We start from the raw sequence: 12,690 nt of genomic DNA, 5'->3' as shown, positions 1-12,690 counted from the left end.
CAAGGGCATCAGTTGGAGGGTCGCTGTGTGGCCTAGGGCTCATTAAATCCCAGGCTGTAGTGGGCACTCTAGCCACATCCCTGCTGAGGACAGTCCCACTCAGAGATCTATGACGGAAGGGCATGTGATCTGTGTCGCCTTGTGGCCCCGCTTTGTGTGGCCTTCACAGCAGGGGCTGTGCACCGCTATGCACTCCCCTGTCATGGCAGCATCTTGCCTCGGGGGTCCGGTTTCCAAGTGGCTTCTAAACAGTCTTCCCTCCCCTGCTGTTGGAACCGTGAGCTTCTGAACTCTCACACAGCCCTGTGAGATGGATTTCTGTTGGCAGAGGAAGAGACCAAAGGTCAAGGAGGACCATTGTTTATGTTGGTTGGTGTCTGCTCCTCTCTGTGTCGAGGGCTAGGCTTGGAAAAGACAAGGTTCCTGGGACCCTCCCCCCAGTTTCGCCAGGTGTGTTTGGCCCAGTTACAGCCACCAGGCCTCCTGCAAATCATGTTTTAATTACCCAAGTACTGCCAAGAGGAAATTGTTAATTGCTTTTCCAGTATCAAATTCCTCCTGGCCTTTCTGAGAATGGTCCCAGGAAAGGGCCTGGAACCTGCCCCCAGCGAGAGGAGGGGGAGATCCTGTGGCAGCTTGTAAGGGGGTGAGGAGGGGCCCAGGAGCTGGCTTGACCAGGGCCTCAGCCACAGGCCCCTGATCAGGAAGGAGAGGAGATGATGGGCTCCTTGAAAGAGGGAGTGAGAGAGGCCCCTGCCCCTCACGCAGCCCCTCTTGGTACCGCTTTGTTGCCTGGGGGGCTGGGAATAGGCTGGGCAGCTGTATGTACTGGAGTGGGGAGATAGCCCTGGGGTCCCAGCCCTGCAGACAGCTCACTGCCCGCTGGCCTGTTGCATCCCTTGGGGTCCTTGCTGTCTGGTCCCGTCAGTGAACCCCCATTCCACAGATAGGGACACAAGGGCTATTATCTTGGGGCTTGCAGAGGAGGGAACTCTTTCCCCACCCTGGCCAGGGCCAAGCCGGGCAGCCCCCTGCCTCCGGGCAGCTAGGGCGCGTGCCGGTCTTGGCAAGCAGCCTGCACGGCCCAGACATCCTCCCGGTGCCCCTGCCCGCCCTCAGCCCAGAGAATGGGCCCTTTGTTGGCTCTGGGCTGGACGGACAGCTGACCTGGCCTGGCCGCAGCAGTTGGCGAGAGCCTCGCAGGGATGGGTGTGGGGGCAGCCGGCCGGGCCAGCCTGGGGCTTGGGCCTCTGGGGCCAGGGGCTGCCCACCTGCCCCCAGCCGCCTCCCCGTGGCCCTGCCCAGGGCTCTCTTTGCAGGACCCCCTGGTGTGTCCCAGGCCTCCAGGACTTTGCTGGTCTGGAGTGACGGGATGACCCTGTTCCCCAGCCTCTGTGGGAAGGGGCAGGTGATTCCTCAAGTTGGTGGGTAGGTGTGTGGCCCACAGTGTTTGGGGTCCTAGCACCGAGAGTTTGCTGGGGGCTCTGACAGCTCAGAATGCAGGGGACTCCCTCACATATGTAGGTGCAGGGAAAAACCCTGGTCGGAGAAGTAGGTAGAGCTGGAGGGCTGGGGCAGAGGCCAGGTGGGGCTGGCTGTGTCCCCCTGGTCAGAGCCTGGGGGTGCCTGGGCCTGGTACAGCCCAGCAGGCATGCACGGGGAGACTGGATACCCCACTCTGGCCATCTGGGCAGAGGGAAGAGGGGTCTTTTCTCTGCAGGTGCTGGGAAGGGCACCACAGCAGAGAAACAGAGTTGGGTTTGGGGCCTGAGTTTTTTCTGTGGTGGCACGTGGGAGCTAGTGGTCTTTGGAGCAAGTTTCGCAGAGCATGGAGGTGACAGCTGGAGGCGGGTGGGCAGATACCAGGGGATGCCAGAAGTCTCCTGTGCACTCCGAAAGCCCAGCTGCCCCAGAGTGGGCCATCCCCAGGTGGGTGGCCCTCAACTGGACAGCTGCGCGCTGGGGAGTGGCGTCGGCACGTGCGCTGCTGGCGGCACGTGTCCCGCCGTCCTGCCTGCTGCCTGGCCCTATGCCCACCCTGCACACCCCTTCTCCCTGGAATGCCTTCCTGGTGGCGTGCTGCATCCCTCCCACTTTGGGGGCAGACTCTGGCCCCAGGTGTAGGTCCTCTGGCAGGCCCTCGCAGGTCTCAGTTTACCCGTCTGTGCGACACAGGCCCTGCAGCCCAAAAACCAATTAGGAACTCGTCAGTGTATCCTGAGCCCTAGTCATTCGTGGGTTGGACTCCTTCCACCCCATCCGACTGTCACATGTGTGCATGCTGGGACCCTGCTGAGCCTGGATGATGGCTACTCACTGCACGGCATGGGGCCTGCCACCCGTGGCATGTCCATCCGCTGGCCTGCTGGCCCTGCCTCCCGGATGCCCTCCAGAAATGTCCTGCATCCATGGAGCCTGCCTGGGCGTGTGAAAGGGCTAGGGCTGCCCGGTGCTGGGCAGGTGGGTAGACAGATGGATGTGTGGTGGACGGACAGCTGGACGTGCCTGGTCCCCCCGCAGCTGTCAGGGGCCACCTGTCAGAGTCGGCACACTGCTGGACCAGGGGCGGGGTGTTCCAGAGCCTGCTTTCCCTGGGACCCTGGGGAGAAGGCCTGCTCTCTGCCTGCCCCCTTCCATGCCGCAGAGCTGGTATGCCCCCTGGCTGTACCCTTCCCTGGAGTGTCTGCCTGTGCCCGCCTGGGCTGTGGGTGGATGGCCCTTCAGGTGGTATCCATGGCCCGGCCTGTGCCCTCTGCCCTCAGCCCTCAGCTGGGAGGGGGAAGACAGGCCTGGCTGAGGGGGGGTTGCCATATTGAGTTCCATGTGGCGCCTGCTGGTCAGGGTGGGAGAGCCTGGGGCCCCTCAAGCATCCCTGTTCTGGCACACCCCCAGCGTGCACAGGTCTGAGGTCTGGTCAGGCCTGGCTGTCAGGACCTCTGGGGCGGAAGTCCCAGGTGTCTGGTTGTGAGGGGCCATGTTGGGGCACTGGGGTCGGGGCCTGGGGCTGGGAGGGCTGGGGCTGGGCCTGGGCTTCTGGATGGCTGTAGGCAGCCCCCACCGGGAGGGGGTCCAGGCATAGGGCAGGGCTCTGGGGGAAATCTGGAGTCTTGATGTGAATCAGTTGAGTTGAGACTAGGTCTGGAGATCTGGGTCCTGCTGGTGCCCCTGCCTGCACCCTGGCCTGCCCTCCTGACCTTCTTGTCCCCTGCCTCCTGGTCATTGTCCAGGCTGGCCTTGCCAGGCCTGGGTGGACGGCTGCCAGGGTGTGGGGATTGCCTTGTGGCCCAGCCACTCTGTGTCCCTTCTTCTTGGCTCACTGGCTAGGTCCTTGTTTAATTTTCAGAATAGCTCTGGTGTGGGGAGTGGTGTCTGTCATCCCCATTTTACAGGTAGGGACACTGAGGCAGAAGGAGGGTCAGCACCCTACCTCGGTTGCACAGTTGAGGTTGTCTGAGCTGGGGCTGAGGCCCAGGCAGCATGGGTCCAGAGGCTGTGCTTGGTGCCTCCTTGACCTCTCCCATGGCTGATGTTGGCCTGGGCCTGCCAGCTTGAGGAGCTGACGGTGGGCTCTCCCTGTGCTGGCTACCTGCCCCAGCAGGACAGGAGGTTTGTGGAGCTGGCTGCGCAGAGGTTGGGGTCCTGTGCACGACCGCCCGTGGGGGCGCTGAGGCTGGGCTGCTGTGGGCCCTCACCTGGCACCCCTTCCCCTTGGGCGGCTCCTGGCCCAGCCCGTGGCTGCCTCCTCCTGCCCAGCTCAGGGCTCAGCTCTTCCGGGTCTGGTTTGACTTAAGCCAGCCTGCCTGGCCGGGAGGCAGCTGAGCGGATGTGGGGGGTGGCCTCGGGCTCTCAGGAATGCAGCCCTCCCCGTCGCCTGCAGCCGTGCAGCAGGCAGCCTCTGGCCCAGAGACCTAGCGCCCCACCCTGGCTGGCTGCCCTGGGCCCGCACAGAGCAGGGGCGTTCGCTGTCTCTGCGGCCCACCCCAGCCAGTGAGGCCTGCCCTGGCCTGTCGGTGTGGAGGCGCAAGAGAGGGGTGCTGGGCTGAGTCCCGGCCCCAGGCGGAGGTGGAGAGGGGGGCTGGCCGCTTGGTTACAGCCAGGGAGGGTGGGCCTGACGGAGCAGGGCTGGCTACTTTGTGCCCTGGGAGCTTACCCAGGACTAGCTGAGCTGGGCAGACGCCGCCTCATGACTCCCATCTCTGGAAAGCCCCCTGGGTCTTTCTGTTAATTAAATACATTTGTTTGGTAAAAGCAACTAAAAATACTTGCAGCATTGCAAGCTGCAGAGAAGCGCTGGCTAATTAACGCCCGGTTTGTTTGGGATCTGGAATATATTTTCATGCCGTGGAGATGCCTGCCCTCTTGCCTTCTTGTGGGAGTATACCCCACTCCAGGACCCTGGCTTGGCCCCTCACTCCAGTGCTGCTTCCCTGCCCCGGAGTCTCCCAGTTTCACTTCTCAGCCACACTGGACATGTCCCTTTCCCTGGAAGGCCCCTGCTGCCTCGTCATTCCTTCCCACCCTCTGCACAAATAGCCCTTCCTTTGGGGCACCCAGCCTGGCCCCAAGGGAAGGTGGGGCACCTGCCAGGGGCTCCCGCCACCTCTGTGCCAGGCTTGGCTGTGCAGCTGGTGATGGGTGGTAGTGGGTCATGGTCATCCCCATGGTCTCTGCTGTTAAAGAGGCTAGGGCAGGACCCACCTATGGGGCCATAGTTTATCCAACGCAGCCTCCTTGGGATGGTGGAGGCCTTGGCCTTGTACTTACAGGCCAGCCGGGGGAGGGGCTCCAGACCCCTGCCCTGAGGTAGGTGTGGGGTTGGGGCAGAAAGACGTTAGCACAGCCCCACTCTGGCCCTTGCCTCCACAGATCCTGGTGGACCTGGCAAACCCCGGTGGCCGGCCAGCCCTGGCCTATGAGAACGTGGTGGCCCAGGAGAGCAGCCCCATCCTGCGGGACCTGGTCCTCAGCCCTGACCGCCAGTACCTGTATGCGATGACAGAAAAGCAGGTGGGTGGCCTGTGGCCAGACACGTGGGGTGGGCGTGGGTGGGGGGCTACCTTCAGGGTGCCGGGCATGGCTGTCATTGATCTACTCCATCCATACTGGTTCTAGATTTTCCCCCATCAGCGTTGGAATTCCCATCCCATCCCCCTGAACAGTTGCACATTCTCAGGAACAGTTATTTGAGTAAGTTTTATCAGAGTACTGATGTCATCCGAGGGCTGAGAGTACATGTCTGGGGCGCCGAGTTCTTGGGCTGAGGCCTTGCATGGCCCTGGTCCCATCTGCCCAATTGGGGCTTCAGGCAGCTGTCCCCATGGGGTTGGTGCCTGGCCTGGCCCCCTCTGGTCAAGGCCATCCATTTGTGTTCCTGGCATAGCCTACTTGGAGCCAGCCTCTGCCCTTGTCAAGCTGGTGACCCCTTGGCCAAGGGGGTGGGCAGGTGGGGCAGTCTAGGATGGGTTTGGTGAGGCCAGGCCTCACTCGTTGGCCAGCTCTCGTTTCTCCTCTGCTCCTCTCCCAGCCATCAGGTTATTCCAGCTCTCGGAGGATCTCAGGGCCAAGCAGGCGAGGTCAGGGTGAGCAGGACCCAGCCTGCGGCTGTGTTTAGGATTGGGGCTGACGCTCCGGTGGGGAGCTGAGTCCAGACGGATGGGAAAGTGACTCCGGCTGGAGCTGTTGGTTCTTCTCTGGGTAGTTCACCTGCACCAGCTTGCTTGCCTCCTGGCTTTTGTCTCCTGGGGAGAGACCCAGTCTGTTTGGCCTGACTTGGTCAAGTCAGGGTCACAGGACTGCCTTTGAATAGACCGTGCTGGAGAAAGGCTAGAGATGGAGGCTTCCCTCATGTAGGGGAATAGGGCCCGGTACAGCAGACACACAGTGATGGTGAGGAGGTGGGCTGGCAGGGATCTCTGGGAGGGGCCTTGGGGGGCCTGAAGCTGAGCTCCCCGTCCTGGCAGGTGACCCGGGTGCCCGTGGAGAGCTGTGTGCAGTATACATCATGCGAGCTGTGCCTGGGATCACGGGACCCCCACTGCGGCTGGTGTGTCCTGCACAGCATGTGAGTGGATGGGGCGCAGGGGTGGGCTGGAGGGCCCTCGCAGTCTCTGACCTGGGGGAACCCTCATGGCCACACTGTGGCCGTCGCAGCTCCCCTTTGAGTGCCCCCGGGTCTCCCCTGGGCGAAGTTGCCTGGGACTGGCTAAGTGATGGCCTACCCACCTTCACCCCAGTAAAGACAGGGTACCAGGTAAAGCTGCTGGGCTCCCCCAAGTGTGGGTGAGGATGACCCTGCTGAGCAGGGGCTGGCAGGCTTGGGGTGCCCCTCTGGCTGCCTCCCCCACGCCCAGCCGCAGTACCCTGTGCCCGCAGTTGCTCCCGGCAGGATGCCTGCGAGCGGGCCGACGAGCCCCAGCGCTTCGCCTCAGACCTGCTGCAGTGCGTGCAGCTGACGGTGCAGCCTCGCAACGTGTCGGTCACCATGTCTCAGGTTCCGGTGAGCACGGCTGCTCTGGGGGCGGGGGCAGGTGATGGGGGGAAGGGAGACCTGTGGGGCCTGCTCACTGAGGCCTCCTGCCGTGGGGGTCCCAGCTCGTGCTGCAGGCCTGGAATGTGCCCGACCTCTCGGCTGGCGTCAACTGCTCCTTCGAGGACTTCACCGAGTCTGAGAGCATCCTGGAGGATGGTCGGATCCATTGCCGCTCACCCTCTGCGCGGGAGGTGGCCCCCATCACACGAGGTCAGGGTGAGTGTTGCCACGGCCTGGGGCCGGGACAGCCCCTGCAGCCATCCTGTCTGTCAGGGAACAGGCAGCACATGTTTCCTGTGGGGTGGCAGGGGAAGGAGCAGGTGACAGCTCTGGGGGCGGGGACCGCAGGTGCCTGCCCGGCGTGCTTAGAGGCCCACAGGGATGGTGAGGGGCTGTGCACGTGGTGGCAGGGAAGGTCCTTGGAGAGGCTTGTCCCATCGTGGGCTGGCGCCCTGGGTTCCTTGGCCCCGGGTGGCCCAGTGAATTGGGCCTATACTGCTTCTGCAGGAGACCAGCGGGTGGTCAAGCTTTACCTGAAGTCCAAGGAGACAGGCAAGAAGTTCGCGTCCGTGGACTTTGTCTTCTACAACTGCAGCGTCCACCAGTCGTGAGTGTCCTGGTCCTCCTGGCCCTCCTGGCCTGATACTCCTGTGTGGCCACATGGGCAGGGGCAGGTTGCTGGGGCCAGGTATCTGCTGCTCAGGGTCAGACAGGAGTCCAGGTCCACCCTGGTGGTGGTTGACAGCAGCCCCTGGGGGCACAGAGAGCTAAAGTTGGGAGTTTCCCTGCTGCTGCCCCGGTGTGCTTGTCTTGGGGCCTCAGAGGAAGAGCAGGGGAGCTGTGACCTGCTATGCGTTCTGCCATAACCTGACCTGGAGGGGACCCAGGCTGGAAGGACTGTGAGGGGTGAGGAGGGTGGCGGGAAGGCCCATGCAGGCTGTGTGGTTCAGCCGCGGAGCTGGAGGCAGCTGCTTTTCAGCGGGGCCTTTGTTTATTGATCTCCAGACTGACTGTCCTGGCTCTTCGTGGGTGCCCATGGGGGACCCAGGTGTTGGTGTCAGCCAGCTTCCTCTCTCTGCCCAGGGCAGCCTGGGGTTTCTGGAGCAGGGGGCAATGCTTCAGAGCCGGAGGGGAGGGAAGGTCTCTGGAGAAGCAGGGTGGCCGGCAGGCTGGGAGGTCCTTGAGAGAAGTCAGAGGTGGTTTTCTCCAGGTGAGGTGGGTGCCACGGGTGCTGCAGGGATGATGCAGGGATGACAGGGTGCCAGCCACAGGAGGTTGCATGGGCCAGAGCATGGCAGGGGCCCTGTCCAGGCCTGGGGACATGGGGGCGTGAACTGGCCAAGCTTTTGCCAGGCGGAGCTTGCATTCTCGGTGGGGAGGCGGCTGTCCGCGACTGCTCTCTGAGGCTCTGTAACGATGGCTTGCCTCCTGAATTGAAGCTGAAGTTCATTGAGTTTGGAATAGAAAATGCATTTCCACATCTGCTCTGACACATTTCCCATCACTAATTGTCACGTGTGGCGTGGCATGGCCAGCGGTCACCTTAGTGGACACTGTAGGCTTTAGACATTTGTTTTGTTGGCAGACACTGAGGTGGACTGTCAGGTGTTCTGAGTCTGGAAGAAAAGCAGTGAAGTGAGAGGGAAGCGCCAGGCAGGCCTCTCTGAGCAGCGGGAGGAGCAGCCAGTGCAAAGGCCCTGAGGTGGCACTGTGATCTGCTGCCGAAGAACCAGCAGGGAGCTAGTGCAGCCCCATGTGGCCACTGGGTGGAGGCACAGGCTGCCCCAGTTTCACTGCCCTGCCCTCTTCCCGCAGCTGCCTGTCCTGTGTCAACGGCTCCTTCCCCTGCCACTGGTGCAAATACCGCCATGTGTGCACACACAACGCCGCCGACTGTGCCTTTCTAGAGGGCCGGGTCAACGTGTCTGAGGTAAGGCCATCTGGGAGAGCTCAGGGTTTCGGAGCTGTGGCAGAACCCGAGAGCTCCCATGGGTGGCTGGGATGCTGATCTCATGGCTCATGGTGTTAGGGACATTCTCTGAGGCTGTGTTGACCTGAGCCCAGCCTGGTCACTGGCTCTATTGTATAGCCTTCTGAGAAGGCCTCAGAAAAAGACCTCTAGTTGGGGGCTGCAGACCAGAGAGATGCCCAAGGGATGACACAAGGAGGGGACCATCCACCCAGTGCAGTGGGAGCCCACAGCGGGAGATGTCTGGCTCGGCTGGTGTGGAAGCCCTGGGGACCGGCATTGTGTGGATGAGGGAGGCCCTCAGACTGACCGGCAGGGCGGCTGGTTGGCTCTTGGAGTTGTCTGAGGTACTGCGTAGTAATTGATAGTAATTAGGTAGTAATTATTTTGGAGCCTGGGCAAGGCACTGACTTTATTTATGAACAGCTGGGCTCTCAGAACCAGGACAGGCCGACCTGGGCACTTGCCTGCGGGGAGTGGGCATGCAGGGTTCCCCAGGCACAGCCTCAGGGTCCAGAGCCGGGCCTGGAAGCCAGGGCCCTCGCTTTGGTGGTGGATGGCAGGCCTGTTGGTCAGACAGGGCAGGAACGTATGGGTCCTGCTGGCTGTGGGGCGTGGAGGGAGCAGAGGACATGCAGCCTGCCTCGGGCCATTCCTCACAGAGCCTCGTCACCCTCCGGACCTTTGTCCACTGACTGGTGTAATGTCGCATATGACAGGACAGGGTAGTCATTGGGGGCAGCCCAGGGGTAGGCAGGGACCGTGGGGGTTTGGGTCAGGGGTGGTATCTGTGTGAGCAGGTGGTGTGAGAGCCAGGACAGTGGGCTTCCCTGGGAGCGTGGCTCACGTGGGCATCTGGGCAAAGGTGTTGTGAGAGTGGCAGGGGCATGGGGCAGCAGAAAGCTGCTTAGTGACCCCATGGAGGGCTGTCGTGGGCCTCGGTGGAGAAACATGAGGGCCCTCCTATAGGGTGTGCACATTGAGGGCTGGGTTGCAGGCAGTCCTGGAGGTCGCTTAAGGGAGGGACTTACCCCACAGATGTACCCTCTTCAGCTGTAGTCCCAGGTTCTATGGGGACTTAACTAAGGAGTGTGACATGGGCCAAGCTGGACCAGCCTCGTTGCTCAGAAGGCCTTGGACTCCGCACCCTCACCCTGCTTCCCACCTCTGGTTCTGGTTTGGATCTTGTGGGGTGGCCCCTCAGGAGCTGGGCGTCAGGGCGTGGCCTGAGCCAGACTCTGGCCTGATGCAGGCACAGAGGCCACACCCCAAGGGAGAGACCGGGGCCCCTGGGCAGCAGAGATGGTGTCTGTAGAGGGAGGTGTGAGGCTAGGGGGTGAGAGGAGCCCAGTCCTGGTGGCCAGAAGGAGCCAGAGCGCTGGTGGTCCAGGAGGGGCAGCCAGGGGCTCGGGAGGCAGCGGGCGGATCCCTGGGCTCGGGGACTGGCTGGGGCGCCTCTTTGAAGGCCAGGGAAGCACTGGTGTGGGTGTGGGCCCTTGAACATATTAACGGCGGCCCTACGTATGTGTCCTCATCACCCGCCTCTCCCCATGGGTGCATCCCTGCAGACCCAGCAGTGAGCGGTCAGCCGGCCAGACTTTGCCTTGCCGCAGCCCGGGTTCCCTCCTCGGGCCCCCACAACCTCGGTGGAGCAGCCCAGCCCAAGCCCGCCTGGGGAGTGCTGCAGGGCTTGGGGATTACAGCCTGTTTTCAGCATCTCTATTTAAAGCCCAGCTCAGCGTAGTTCCCGAGGGGCCTTCTCCTCCCGAGGCTGCTGCCGGCCGTGCTGCAAGGGAGCTGGGCCATTGCATCAGTCACTGTTGCCGAGATGCTGGCCCTGGGGGCCCGGGATGTTTTCCTGCCCAGCTCCGGCTATTTTTACATGCTCTCTGGGCCCCCAGCTGGGAGCTCCCAGCCCAAGCGCCCCACGCGCTCCCTTGGCTGCTTCTGCCTCAAGGGCCTTTCCAGCTTTGGGCCAGATGGGGTCCCCTCGGTGGCCGAGTGGTGGGGTCCTTGAGCCCTGCGAGGGCACATGGGCGCAAAGGGGGGAGGCCACAGCCCGGCGGGTACAGAACCCAGGCCTCCCGCCTCCAGCTCATCTAGCTCTTTCTGAGTCCTGGGTTTCCCAGTGTGTGAAACAGGCTCAGTGGTGCTCGCAGGCTCTGTGCACAGGGGTCAGGGCCGTGAGTAGGGCGCGCCGTGCTGGTGGCACCAGCCCTTCAGCCGAAGCCTTGTCGCCCCCAGGACTGCCCGCAGATCCTGCCTTCCACCCAGATTTACGTGCCAGTGGGTGTGGTGAAGCCCATCACCCTGGCCGCTCGCAACTTGCCGCAGCCTCAGTCGGGCCAGCGTGGCTACGAGTGCCTCTTCCACATCCCGGGAAGCCCGGCGCGCGTCACCGCCCTGCGCTTCAACAGCTCCAGCCTGCAGTGCCAGAACTCCTCGGTGAGGCCGGGGGGTTGCCGGGCGCCCCCTGTGCTGCTCAGCCTCGCTGCCTTACGGCCTGGTTTCTGCTCTTAGCACGGAGACGGTGCATGGGCAGGTGTGCCCGGGATGGCTCAGAAGGCACCCCGGTTGTGCTGGGGTGTGTGGGGGGTGGCGCAGCGGGACGCGCTGAGAGCTGCCCAGATGTCTGGCGGGAGCACATCGTAGACGTGGGAGAGGGTGACTTAGGCAGACGGGGTGGGATGTGCGCACGTGGTTTTGCATGGGCTCTTCTAACGTGGGCGCGGCAGCCAGGCTGCTGTGCGGGATGCCTGTGTGCCGGCCTCCCCTGTGCTTCCTGGAGGGCCGAAGGCAGGGCCACAGGGCCCAGGCAATCAGCTCCTTTTCTGCATCCGGCCAGACCCAGAAACTGTCCACAGTGGCTGACACGGTGCGTGGTAGCCGGTGGTGTTGCCCGAGGGCTGGGGAGCAGCCACGTTTGGAGTCTGGAATCTGCTAGGGTAACAGTTCAGAAGCCTTTGGTCAAGTCCAGCGAGTTGAGCAACAGCAATCGCTACAGACCCACATCCTTCTCTGGTGGATGGGGGTAGTGTTGCACTGGTGGTCCTGAGACCAGCCTCAAGCTCTCCCTTGGCGGGCTCTGTGACGGCTGGCAGGCCTGGTTTCCTCATCGTTCAAGAAGGGAGTCATCAGGAGAGAATCCCAGGGGAGAGGCCTCTGGTCAGAGGTGTGGCCACCTGCCAGTGGCGGTGGTTCCTTGGCCAGCAATGCCTTGTGTATCCGGCGGGTTCACGGGCTGGGGGTCACAGCAGCCTCCTGGGGGCAGGTCAGCCACCTAGCCAGGCCCTTGTGGCCTGCACCTGGCAGGAGAGGTCCCTACACCTTCCTACCTATCCTGTCCTTCCCATCCCATCTCCTGATCTGTCACACCCACTGCTTCCACCCCAGCTGCCTCCAACCTCTCTTTGCTCTCCAGGAGTCTGTGCGTACCTCTACTGCCCTGTTTCTCTGCCATCCTCCAGTCTGTCCCCTCCGTCCTGCCCTCCTCCTACCCGCCCCGGCCCACATTTGTCTTTCCTATGATTGTGTTGAAAGGGAAAAGGGAGTACCAGGGAATTTGATAGGATCCAATTAAATTCCTGCAGATAAAACAGTGATGAATTGCTCTGGGATGGAGTGGAGGTCTTCAGCTGCAGAAAGTGGGACACAGCTGGGAGTGCTGGGCCCCAGCTCCCGGGGAGTGGTATTGTCCCCAAGCCCTGCCCAGCCTGGGGGGTGGGAGGGCAGGGCCTTCCCTGATGCTGCTTCCTGCCAGGCCGTGCCCAGGGCTCAGGGGTACATGTCTTAAACCTCGGGGCAGTCCTGGTGTCAGGATCACTGAATCCATTCAGCAGACAAAGAAGCAGGTTCCAAAGGGGCCAGTTGGGAAGTTCTGGTTCCGTAGTGGGGCAGACTGTAGAGAGAAATGGAGGTCACCCTGGAGGGTGTGCCTCATGGGGCTGCTGGGGACAGGCTTGGCTGGAGAGCAGGGATTCTGGCACCGGGAAGGAAGCCCTGTGTCGGGGGTGTGTGCGTGTGTGTGCGTGTGTGTGTTTGGGGGGTGGTAAGCCAAGGCAGAACTGGGTGTGACAGATTAGCCATCTCGGCTGGCTGGCAGGTGGGCGGCTCTGTGGGATTTCCGGCTCCAGATGGGAAATGCCATTTTGGGCAGGCAGAGCCCCCAATTCTGTCCTGCCAAGCCTGTTCT

General features: G+C 62.5%; 1 protein-coding gene across 1 annotated transcript in view; it reads left to right on the top strand.

Moving 5' to 3' along the window:
- The window catches only part of LOC111159000 (plexin A1), a 49,741-nt gene that overhangs the window by 15,184 nt on the left and 21,867 nt on the right, over positions 1-12,690 (top strand). The window contains exons 4-10 of the mRNA XM_022521359.1: positions 4,867-5,007; positions 5,961-6,061; positions 6,373-6,496; positions 6,592-6,745; positions 7,037-7,136; positions 8,345-8,459; positions 10,743-10,943. Of these exons, the coding sequence (XP_022377067.1) occupies positions 4,867-5,007; positions 5,961-6,061; positions 6,373-6,496; positions 6,592-6,745; positions 7,037-7,136; positions 8,345-8,459; positions 10,743-10,943 (936 nt within the window). The remainder of the gene's footprint in view (positions 1-4,866; positions 5,008-5,960; positions 6,062-6,372; positions 6,497-6,591; positions 6,746-7,036; positions 7,137-8,344; positions 8,460-10,742; positions 10,944-12,690) is intronic.

This window comes from Enhydra lutris, unplaced genomic scaffold (genome assembly GCF_002288905.1).
Source record: "Enhydra lutris kenyoni isolate GAN:26980312 unplaced genomic scaffold, ASM228890v2 scaffoldscaffold66, whole genome shotgun sequence".
NCBI lineage: Eukaryota > Metazoa > Chordata > Mammalia > Carnivora > Mustelidae > Enhydra > Enhydra lutris.
This window is presented reverse-complemented; position numbering and strand designations above follow the sequence as displayed.